The 12493-nt window shown below is 42.8% G+C and overlaps 1 protein-coding gene across 1 annotated transcript in view; it reads left to right on the top strand.

The window, feature by feature from the left end:
• Positions 1-12493, top strand: part of VEPH1 (ventricular zone expressed PH domain containing 1) — a 97051-nt gene that overhangs the window by 42822 nt on the left and 41736 nt on the right. Inside the window, exon 11 of the mRNA XM_075033179.1 lies at positions 5957-6177. Coding sequence (XP_074889280.1) covers positions 5957-6177 — 221 coding nt within the window. The remainder of the gene's footprint in view (positions 1-5956; positions 6178-12493) is intronic.

Raw genomic sequence — 12493 nt, 5'->3', positions numbered from 1 at the left:
TAAGGCATCAGGGTGCGTTATGCCCTGTTAGGTGTCGCTGAAGGTAAAACAAGACCCGTGAGAAATGCAGGGAAGTTAAAAGGGAAATTTTCCTTTGCACACCCATTTTAATAATTCAGAATTGTCTCAGTAATACTCTTAGATGAGATAGTTGCACTAATTTAAATGGATATTGTGGAGCGGAGAAGCCTGGCGTGAGGCAGGGAGAAGCCGCGTGGGGCAGGAGCAGAGGGTCAGGGGGCAGCCCCTCAGCAGTCCTGTTCGCTGGCACGGAAGGATGTTACACAAGTCTTCTTTCACTCGTTGCAACAAGTCCAATCCTTTCTCCTTTGGCATTCAGTTATGAGTGTGTATTGGCTGGGCGATGGTGTCTGATCGTGGTGGGTACAGCACAGGAAGACACTACACTTGCTGTTTCTGCTGATCTTGAGCTTTATATTCATTTATCTTGTAAGAATCAAAACCAGATTTGGCTTGGCTTTGTAAATCTTATTTCTGGGGGGGGATGAAGTCAAAATCACATTGAAGACTGTGAGCCAAATGAAGTTTGTTGTTCTCTCCTTGTTTACTTACATAACCCCAGCAAAATTTACCTTTATAAGAACTGCAGCTGACCACATTTAGTTCTGCGTTTAGTACTTAAAAGTCAACATCTCCTAGAAGCCTTACAGCTTATAACTAGCTAATCCTCAAACGAGCACAGCTGGGATCAGAATTTAAGGATTTAATTTGGATCCTGTATTTTAGTGTGTTGAACCAGCTCTTCCCATGTGAGTGTCTCTGAGGCCCCTTTTCTGCTGTGTTCTGCTACTTAAAAGGGACTGAATTTATTTTGCCTTTTGTTGTTGTATTCTTTTATACCAATACCAAGAAAAAGCAAGGAACCAACTGCACATGTTGTATTTCATATATTGTTGGAAATTATAGGCTATAGTAAAGTTTACAAAGAAATGATTTGCAAAACATTTTCTCCTTATGTTTTTTAATCTGTTGGTCTGCATGGATACACGTAGCTACCAAGTGTTACACACAGCCTGGGCAAGCCTGCATTGCATAATTGATGTCCAATCTCTCTTGTAAGTGTCAAGTAACTGGCATTATGTCCTGTGTCGTATGTCTTATTTTTCTAAGAAGCTGCAAGCTGCTGACTTAGCAGCAGTCTGCATTCCAGCCCGCTCTGCCGCCACCAGCACTGTGTGTTTGCAGAGATGGCACGCTTTTAATTTGTTTGTAGTGGGCTCTGTTTTAGTGACATCCAGGAGACCTTTCAGTAGATACTCAAAAACATTAATAAAAGCAGCACGCAAAGGGTGGCAGGGGTGAACTTTCCAATGTGAGGCGAATGGCTCCTCTCTTGTTTTCAAAAAAATATCTGAATTATGGAAGATCTGCCCTGATTGAAATGTGTAAGTAGTTACCAGTGCTCCGGTGACTTGATTTTGTTTCTGCAGTCACCTTTGAGCTGTATCAGTCCACCAGGCTCCTGACATCAGTGTCAGGCTTGCACAGCACTGTCACCTGGACACAGGTGACACTGCCTTTCCTTGGTCAGGAGCGGTACGTCTGTGTCACTGGTGTTCTCAAAGGGGTTGGATGTGTTTCTGTCAGTGCCACGCTACCAGTTCAGTTATTCCCTCTGGTATAAATGGTGCAGAAAGAGCCTTAAAACGTGCTTGGGTGATGGCTGGGCATTGCATGCTGGACCCAAGGTGAGTCACCCTTTTGGGTGCAAAACGTATGCTAGAGTTGCTGGCAGGGCTTAAAGTTTCCCCTTTTCTCCTTGTGGAATATTTTTGTTTCGTGGGTTTTTTGTGATGTGGGATGCAGTCTGCTGCCCCACATCACCTGGGCATTTTCACATAGCAATTTCCCTCTTCCTTCACAGACGTTATAACTGATAGTCTTTCTTTCACCTTCTACTTGTGAGTTTTGTCTCTTTACCCTAAGGAATTTTTATTTTATTTCAGGGAACTTGAGTGCTTTGTGGCCCACAGTTTTGTGGGGGTATGAGGAGCTACTTTGGCAGGACATTTGTTGGTCTACAATTGCCTGGGGTTGCATCAGACCAGACGTTGACTGAAAGGTCCTTGTGGCTCTTGTGTGTTTAGTAACACAATGGATCTCTCATAGTCCTCCTTTTCCCTTGTAAAGGTTTTGTTTGCTTTACTCGGGCAGTTTCTTGTGCAGATTTTACCCTCACCGTATTGTGAGCCAAGAGACGGATCATGTCTCTGGATGCTCCCATGCAGATCAGGCTTCTTGAAAGGAAAAAAAATGCCATGGATTTCTCTGATGTATGGGGCATCACTCACTGCAATGCAGACAATCAGCCTGTGATAAAATCCGCAGAAACACGTCTGGCATCATAAAAGCTGGACAGATCTTAAAGGCTCAGTATATAACAATGAGTGCACCCACAAGAAAGAATTAAAATAATACTCTGACCTATAAGCATAACTGCTAAGTTACAAGCATCACTGCAGCCAGTTTATTTAGATTAGGTCCAAGTAGAAACATGCAGGCAGCAAAATGGTCCCTGCAGACACATGCACTGCTGATGGTCTTGTCTCGCAGCCCACCATGGCAATGCCTTCCTGAAAACCTCTGCTGTCACTTCTCCCCCTCTTCCTTTTCCTGTAATGGAGCCGTGTTACAGATGGGCTGCTAGCTCTTATAGATGTGAATTAGCGTCAGCATCCCTTTCCCGGCCAAACAAAACAAGTGGGAAATGAAATGACAACGGTAGTGTTGGAATTTTAGTGATCGATATTTTATTTTACTGGGAGGTTTACTTGGGGAAAAGAGGTGGCAAGGATCGAGGCTTGGCCCTTTACAATATAGATTGCAGATATGAGCAGAAAATCCTTTCTGCTGGCTTCTAGAAGCAACCTCTTGTGCTTTCACTGAACTGCTCTCTCCACCTTGGCAGTTCAGACCGACCCCTGGAGAGATGAGAGGTTTGGCTGAAAAGAGATCCCTTTATTTAAAGGTTGCCCCCTTGTTTATACACACCGTTTCTGTTGATGTCAGTGACAGTCTCATGGGTGAAGTTGAAATCAGAACTTGTCCCTTAACGATAAATTTGTGCAAAGCTAAACACCATCTTGGGGCATAGGTCAATCAAAGATTTTAATGATCTCTTTTCCTCAATAACTGTATGTTTTGAACCAACTGGAATTCAGAGTTGCTTCTGAAAGCCTCGTGATCTCTTTTTGTAGTCTCCTGAGCCTGATTTTAGGGTAAAGCCAAATACTGTGCCACACCTCATTGTTGTATTTTAGATCTTCACTTACTGGCAGATGTAACGCCATAAAATGCAAGGGATGCTTATGAAAAAATACATGAATACATAAAATAAGCATTGTTAGAATAACAATGGGTTACGTACAACCAAATAGGCTTTCTGAAAATTTTTGGATAAAAATTGTGGCAGGGATAATGACTGCTTTCATGTTGAGCTATTTTGCTGTAATTTTGTTTTGTATAACAGTTACATATTATATTACTCAGTAGAGTTTATTGTTCTTTTACCTCACTCCAGGCGAGTAGCAGCATTTCAGCATGGCTGGAGATACTCCAGCTGGATCAAAGTGACATGAAAATGGTCAAAATTTCTCTTCCAGTTACGTCTGCTGCACAGTTTGTTTAGGAAACAAAAATGTGTTTTAAATGTTAATTGAGCCTGTGTTTATCTCTTGGAGGGAGGATCGTCTTCCAAATAAACTAGTGAATATGTACCAAAAAGTCAACCTCTTTCAAGCCATTGAGAAAAAAAGCTCATTCCATCACACCATCCAGCCCATCTGAGGATGTAGCTGTAGTTTTTCCCCATATGGCTGAAGGGAAGCAATTTGTCTGATATGCTTTTCTCATTTATCTCTGTCATGGCATGGTGTAGCAGATCCTCTTTTGTTTGAAATAAGTTGACATTTTCTTCAAAAAATCTCTTGCTTGTGATGCTCGGGCCACGTTCTGCCAAAGTCTCCCGTGTATTTTTATGGCCCAGCTGTATTTGGAATCAAACTTTCAGCAATTTTTTCTCCCCTGTTACGAGGTCTCAGAAGAGAAGAGGTAATAATGTTATTGTCCTGCAGTGTTTGGAGTATGTGCATGACACGTGACTTCCCCTTCTTTTCTGCTAACCCTTGGGAAGAAGAGAATTTTTCATTTTTGCCTTTGCTTGCATTTCAGCACAGGGTCTAAAAGCAAAATATCTCCCAATTTCTGTAACAATCTGCTGAGTACCAAGTGGGTTTCACTGAGCGGAGCCATCCCCAGTTACCCCAGTGGAGGATCTGATACGAACTCCTGAGTTAACTGCTGCTTTCTCTGCTGCTTTTCCCACTTAGATATTGTTAGGACCGTAGAACCTAATACACTTAGGACAATTATAACAAAACAGAGGAACCCTAATGCGTTTCTTCACCTTTGGGGTTTCTGTTTTAGTATGTGCATTTGTACACGTACATACAGAAATAGCTGGAACTGGAATTGTGTGCCCTTGCCAAGCAGAGATGATAAAGTATCTTTGCTAGAAAATATTTGCGTGTTTAATATTATGATCTGAAACAGCCCCTTTAATCCTAATTTGTGGGGGATGTGATCTCGCTGATATATTGGCAAGATCACATCCCCCTGAAAAATTGGCTAGCAAAACTTTGGCTACAGAGGGCATATCAGACTTCAGTGCATTGGCAGTGATTGATACAGCTGCCAGACAGTGCCTTATCACGTGTGATGAGATCTTAAAACAAAATCTCATTTTAAACTTCTCTTTGTTGCAGTGTTAGTCATGGGTCTAATCTGAGTGTTGCTCCTAAATGAATTGCTATGAAAGGAGAGAACCCTGGTGATTTACGAGGTGCTTTAATCTCCTGCCATTAGCGAGAAGAGATGCTGATAAGTCCCCCTCTTCCTGCCTGCTGCATCTCGCTCCTCTGCCGACGCTGAGCCGGAAGAGTCCTGCTCAGTCTGGGTAGCATCGGTGACGACAGGCTCTTAGGTGACACTGCTAAATATAGCAAATCAGCAACACCCAACAGGTCCAGAAAGGAAGTTGCGATTGGGAAATATTTTACGGTCTGAAAAATGGATTTTAATTCCTGGCAAAGTATTTGTAACAGCTAATGGCATACGCAGAATTCACTGCAATTTCCTGGTGACCATTGATTATTTGCAGCTATGGAGCGGAGAGTAACACGGACAAAGCAAAAATCTGGACATTAGCCCGATAATACAATGAGGCTGTAACGAAGACACAAAACCACAGTCGGTCATGAGTCATGCAGTGCCACAAACCAGTGCAGACCTGAGCTGCAGGGTTTGTTGAGCTGGTCTGCCAGCAGGTTATAACATGTTTGTGTCCATGCTAATGCCTCTGCGAGTTCAACGTGCAACAGGTGGGATACGGACAGGAGGAAAAAAGACCCTGGAGGAGAAGACCCCGTGAACTGGAGCAGCGTGCGTGAGCGCTTGGCCCCTTACAAGAGAGTTTACCTGCCACAAACAGCACAGGATAAAGCAAAAAAGGGGCACAGAAACTGGGTACAGGGAGGTGAAGTAGCTTGGCCAGGCTTATAAGACTCCTCAAAGACAAAAGGGGAGCTAGGTCTGCTGCTGATGCTCTGATCACTGAGCCAGGCTGATCTACTACCCTAGAGCAAAGCAGGGCCCTTCAAAGAGGCTTTAGGAACTCTGACTTTAGGTCTGAGGAGGAGACAAGGTGTACTGAAGTTAGACTGGGTTAGGTAATACCAAGAGGTAGAAATGTAATGTCAATAGTACACAAAAATCAACTCTGTGTTTGATGCAGTTGCCTTTTTGTTAGTTATCATGGGGTAGCCACTACTCCCCAGTGACAATGCTTTAATCAGCAGCATGCACACAAACCTCCCTTGCACAAGCAAGCAATAAATTAATTTGTTTAAAATTGTTCTTGCCTCCTCGTGTTGTCTAGGAGCGAGCCAGAATATGCTTGATGTATTTGGTGAACCAGCTGGCCAACATGGAGCACTCGTTTCACCATATTCTTTTGCTGGAAATTAAGAGTCTCACTGACACCTTCTCGGGCATCTTGGGCACCCAGAGCAGAGACATCTACCGCATGAGCAACAGTTTCACTGCCATAGCCAAACTCCTCGTCCGACAGCTAGAGAATGACAACACGTCAGGAGCCAGGTAAAGCTAGCTTTTGTATGATAAAGCCACAGGTATCTCTGTGGCTGTGTGAGGCTGTATAAACTTATATTAAATATGTTCAAGTTGGGATGAATGAACAATCAGCTGAAAGTAAGATGTACTGCAGCTCCTGTAAGTTGCTATGTTGCCATTTCCATATTGATCTTGATATCCCTTGTGTACTGTTCCAGTATATACTCACTCAGCCATTGGGTTGTGTTATTTATAGGGTCAGGTAAGCATACAAAATAGTTTACAGGCACCTGATGGGCAGCATCCCTACTTGTAGAAGTAACTTGAGGTATGCATTTCAAATGCAAGCATAAGGTTGATTGACACTAAGGCAGAAATCTGTAATAAAGAGTGACAGTAAGAGATGTAGGTGCACTGCAGACACTAGCTTCATACTACCAGGCAGAATGACCTCTGAACATCATACAACAGAAATTGCATCATTTGGCACTGAAGAATAAAGCAGCTGTTCAAGTTTTAGCACTTAAAGAATAGGAAGAAAGCCGTGTCTCAGATAAGTAGACTAAGGCAATCTAAAAAGCTTCAGTTAAAAATAAATCTGTGAAGTCAGGCTACACAATTATCATTGAGTTTATTCTAGAAGATAACCACTGAAGCTGATGAGAATAATGACTGGCGTAGCTCTGATAAAGGTTTGCTAAAAAAAGTCTGAAAAAAATTTCTCAAGTTTGTACAAAAAGATGTTCTGCTCGCTCAGCTTCTTTTAAATGTGTATCCTAAGGTTAAAGCATTGGGAGCGTTGCTGCATTTGTCACCATAAGAATGTAAGTGTTATTTAAATATATGGTAGTAGTCACTTTTAATTAGGGAGAGACTTATAATTAGTACTGTGTACACTGAAATAGGTCAAGAGGGCACAAAGGAATAGTGATTCTTTGAAAAAATTTAACACAGATGTCAGAAAACTCATAACCATGAAGGATAGCCTTAGAGACAGACTTGTAGAGTTGGAGCCAAAACATTGAGGTCATTCGAGAAACAATTAATTGGTATCCTGGCGAGAGTTAAAAATGAAAAAGGAGAGGAACCCTGATATAGTCCCTTATTTTACAACAAGGCTGTAAGAAACATCTGAACTTCACCTGGTGGCAGAAACCTCAGCTGAAATCAAGCCCTCGGCACACGTTTTATGAAAAAAGTTTCATTGAAGATAGTGAAAAAGCCTAAGTGGAGATAGCAAAGCGAGCGTGAAATGACATACATGTTTTCCAAACTGGTCAAGTTCAACTGTGAAGAAGAGTATGCCAGATGTCACTTAATGAAGGGGACTAGAAGGATATCATGTACTCTGGGAACTGCAGTGAAGCAGGACAGGAAATGAGGCTTCAGTAACAAAGCATAATAATTATTCACACAGCCCATCGTGGTCCCTTGGTTTATGGTAGAAAAATTACTTTATTTGCTAAAATGTTGTGATATTCCTATTCCTTATTCCTTTCTGTGCTTAACATCTATCTCTAGAGCTGATAAAAAACAGTACAAAACAAGAAAAGATTTTCATTAAAATGTTCCTGCTGTGTTTCCCCATTTCTCTCTAAAATTCCCCTTTGTTAAGGACTTGCTTTGCTGAGGAGTAGAAGCTTTATCTGTGTGAGTGTGGTTACAGATGCAAAATACTGTCTGGGTGGAGAGTCTGGGGGAGGAGAAGGGAGGAAATGATAATATTTTTCAGTGGATTTTTCAGAAAGCATCCTTATTTTCCTTCAGGAGAAAAACTGTACTAATTTTACTGAGCATGAAAGGAAAAGGCTTTGGTTGTTTGCTTGTTTAAGTTGCGTTTGCTTCTGAGTGACAAGTTTGAACGCAGCCATGCGTATGAGGGAATGAAAATGTAACTGCTGTCTTTGGAATATGAAGGCTACTGTGGGGTCAGAGGGCCAGACTTTGAAGGGTAATATGTAGGGGCAGATGATGGAAAATGAACCCACCTTATCCCAGGGCTGCAGTGGAGCAGCTCAGAGTTTATTCTGGTCTAAGGAAAGGCGGAGTTTGGCCTTAAGTCTGCAGTGGAAGGAACTTAAAATAGACATGCCTCCGCACTATTTGTTTTGTTGTTATCAGTTTTTAACACTTCTGTGGATAAATTGCTGCTTTTATGAGACAGGACAGTCCCTGCGATGCAGCTGTGCTCACCACAAGGCGGGCGTGAGTGTAGCCAGAAGTGATGGGAAGGAAAACCTGTTCCTCATGCTCCTGGGTGAAGAATTGTGTCCCGGGACGTGTCTGCTGCAGTGGGGTCTGCCCTGCATACAGCTGTCTTGAGCCAGTGGCAGGGCCTGGACCCTTTCAAACAAACCTTTCTGAAGTTACTTCTTATTCTCTGACCGCTGCTTGAATTTATTTTTTTTTTTAATTTTATCCCATGCCCACAATCCTCTCTGACCCTGGCTGCTTGCAGCAGCCACCATCTTGTGATCTCAATGTGGCTATAAGAGATCACAGTGAAACACTGACTTTTCACAATTACGCTTTTTAGGTATTTGGTTTTACATTTCAGGCCTGTATCAAGCAAAGCGTCAGCTAAATAGGACAAGAACAAGTATGGCGCAGCAATTAAGGCTAAAATGAGAGTTCGCTGCCGATTTAGGCGGAGTTTATTCTGACTTGTACTAGCGTTAAGTGGGTCCAGTTCAGACATTGACATGGAAATATCCTCCTAGCCCCAGAGTTGCTGCAGTTACCAAACAGCAGTGTTTTTTAAAAAGCAGCAATCCAGAGTATTTATGCTGTGAAAGGAAAACAGGATTTTAAAATGTGTGGCTGGATTATAACCATTCCTTCCAGAATCATGTGTTTACATAAGAAGAAACTGATTTCTTTAGAGCGATGGCTGGCTTGGAGTTGTTTGACACAGGAAATTTTACATGCAGTTAGTAGAGAGTATAATTAAAACCATGCGACGCTCTGTTGCCCCATACTGTCACAAAATTGCAAGTTATTCAGTCTCAGAGGTGCTTTTTAAGAACACATACAGAGTTTTAATGAACTGATCCAACCTAGAAGTATAGCATGGTCAATCAAAAGAAGGCAAGAAAGGAAAGAAAGAAAGAAAAATTAATGACCTTTCCAAGCCCTTGTTCTGGGTAAGAACTGAGTGTAACAGGCTATACCAGTGCTACTCATTTTAGTGTAGTGGCTGGATGAAATTATCTTTTCTCCTTAAAGCAGAGGATAGGTCTAGCACATGGCATCATTGAGCATTCCTTTACCATTCATTTGCCTTTCATTTTCTACAGTATTTGTCCTTCTTTAAATCAACATTTCTAGTGGTGAATAGAGCTGTAATAGCATCTAAGACTTTCCTATGCCAGTAAGGGACTACAGCGTGATTTAATTTGGTGCAGGCCCTGAGAAGTATCCACTCCCCTTGCTGCTGGAGCAGCTGCCCTGCAGGTAGGCCAGGCAGCGTGTGCCACTGCCTGCTGCCTTGTGTCCACCGGCATCAGCAATTAAAACGTTTTGGCCTCCACCATTAGTACCTGTGAGAGCACAGGCTGTGAGCGGCGCTGCGTGGGACATGCCAGAGGGTGCAGCCTCCTGCTCCTTGTGACACCTCAGCCCTGAACGGTACCTGGCTGATGGTGTTTCCATGATCGTTCCTAGCAATGTTTGGAAGCTCCTGATGGGCTTCCCAACCGCGAGCCAGAGGTTTTGAGATTGCCATCGCTATCCACCACTTGCTGCCTTCAAACATGCGTGTCGTATTTGAGGAGGTGATTATGTCTGTACACTGACAAACCACAAGGACCCACACTCGATTCATTTGTGTTGTCTCCATCTGCACAGAGCTGAAGCCCTGGAATCAATCCCATCTTGAGTGTATTTTTAGTAATTTCTATTTGTGTATGCTCTTTTTCCCATTTTAAGCACCTGACTGGTGATGTTGATAATGGTGCTGGTGGCCTGGAGAAATGCTTTTCAAATTACTGTATAACTCTTGACTTGCTGACCTGTGTATTTAAGTTTCTTTCTACACAGAATTTAAAAGCAGTGAAACGATGAGTAGCATAGCACTATCTTTGCAAGCCAGGTCCTTATGATTTCTTGATAGGTTCGTGCATCCTTTTCCTCTCGAAAACAGCCTGAGCTTTGGGGTAAGCTGATCCTGCTCCAGCAACCTCAGCAATGTACCGAATGCCTCTTGCCAAGATTTCAAACAATAGTTTATTTGACTGTTGCTGCAAGGGGAGGCCAGCAGGAAGGCCTGCCAGGCATCCCATTGGGTGCGGGGCGGAGGCTTCATTGAAAATTTCGCTTGGGGTACGTGATTTTGGCTTCCTGGGAATTGATGTGAGCACAAAGCGGGTACACGTGAGAGCAAGTGGTCCCGCGGGGCGTGCCCGGGGCTGAGCGCTCTGCCTCCCGCCCGCAGTGCTTGCAGTTGCTCTGAAATCCTGGGCACCAGCAGGGTGAAAACCGAGGTGATGGCTCGAGGAGCACCAGGCAGTGATGAGCCCCGTGTGCACTAACTTACTGCTGCTTTACATATGGCAAACTGGATTAATTAATGTGTTTCTTTAGCAGAAACATTTTCTTGTCTATCCTTCACAAAACCATCAGAGCTCAACGGGAGAATGCTGGACAAAAAGGTGCTGTTATAAAAGGCCGTTTTTATTTCCAAACATCATCAAGGCTTGCTGGTTTGGGTCTGTCATTCATAAACCCCATCAGTCCATCAATCCCCTCTCTGTAGCCAGAGGGCTTTAAATGTATTTACGTATGTAACAGACATTTTTCTTCGTGCTTAGTTCCCACAATGGGAGCAGTGTTGAGAGTTATATTGGAGTGACAGCTTTCTAATAAATTAAATCTTGTCCCACATCTCCAGAAAGATTTGTTAGTAAAGGTCATGCCACGGTTCTTTATTACAGAAGAATATTTTTTTCAAAGTGTTCTGCAGTGTTAATGTATTATGAGATCTTGCCTAAATTAAAAACAAAACAAGACAAAACTTGCCAACTCCCCTGAGAAATATCCTGAACTGCCTTTATCAAAACAAATGAAAAAGTGCATTTTGTGATGCAGTGTTCATGGTTGGTTTTTTTTAAACATGCTTTTTTGTCTCCACAATTGGTAATTTGCAATATTTGGGAGTTTTTAATAGGCTTCCCAACTGTGAGCCTGACTTGTTGAGACTCTGCAGCTTTGAAAGTGCTGTGTTAAAACTCTCATTTGTGGCTTTACATACCCATATTTTACAGATTTAGCTATTCAGATGTTTGTTCATCAGGAAAAAAAGAAAACCCACAAAGAAATGGTCAGAAGGAAAACAAGCTTGTTTTAGAGCTGTGGGTAGTTTAAAAAGTAAATACTGTCAAATATCCCTTAATCCTCTAAGAGATTTCTGATTGTCTTTGTACTGCTTTCATGATTTTTTCAGTCCAGTTACTCCATAGCTGCAGGAGTAAGACGGGAACATGTAAATCTGCAGCAGAAGGCACGTCCCTGAAGGAGAGGGGAAGGAGCAACAGTGCTTTTGCCACAGTGTGCTGTTGGTCCCCTGGGAAATTCAGTCCTGCTGCTGCTGCCTAAAGGGCAAGCAGCACCTTCAAGGGAGAGTACAGATACACAAGGTTTAGGTTTCTGGCAAATGGCCCAATATTTGGAGGAGGTGAGTCTCACTGGGAGCTGTGTAGGAACCCAGCAAGCCCTGTTTTCAGAAGCCCTGTTTTGGGGAATCTAGCACTCAGACTGAAAACTTTAATCTAGGAAACCTGGGTTCGGGCACAAAAACGGCTGCACTTGGCATAGGGTGAGACATCGGTGTGTCTCCCCTTGCCCTGGGCCGGGGTGGTGGACCTTTCATCCTGGGACCCTTCTCCAGAGGGTTTCTGCTGTGCCCAAGGGCTTTGGCCGGCAGTGATTACTGCCCCTGCGGCAGCACGGCTGGGCCTCCAGGGAAGACAACGTTTTTCACTGGTCAGAGGATATTTTAATGGCTAGAAAGCAGGTTTTTACCAGCAGTATATTTGACAGCAGATTTCTTTTTGTACTTTAAGATTAACAGCTTCCCTTCAATTTATTTTAAATTTAAAGTTGACTTTGAATTTTGCATTAAAAGGTTACATATTCAAAGACTAACATAACGATAAATTTAAAATAAAGCAGCTTGTCGTGCAGTCCTACAAGTTCATTTTAACTCTTTATTTCTCATTCTCTTTTGCTGAACTTTAGTCATGTTGCTTGGAACTTTTCCTGAGCCTGTTTCTGTCCATGTGCTGAGTTTTAAAAGATACTTTTCTTACTCGGAGTACAATAATTTGGTAGGAACTGCATGTACTTT

Source organism: Buteo buteo, chromosome 7 (assembly GCF_964188355.1).
Source record: "Buteo buteo chromosome 7, bButBut1.hap1.1, whole genome shotgun sequence".
NCBI lineage: Eukaryota > Metazoa > Chordata > Aves > Accipitriformes > Accipitridae > Buteo > Buteo buteo.
The sequence above is the reverse complement of the archived record's forward strand: the minus strand, read 5'-3'. Positions and strand labels throughout refer to the sequence as shown.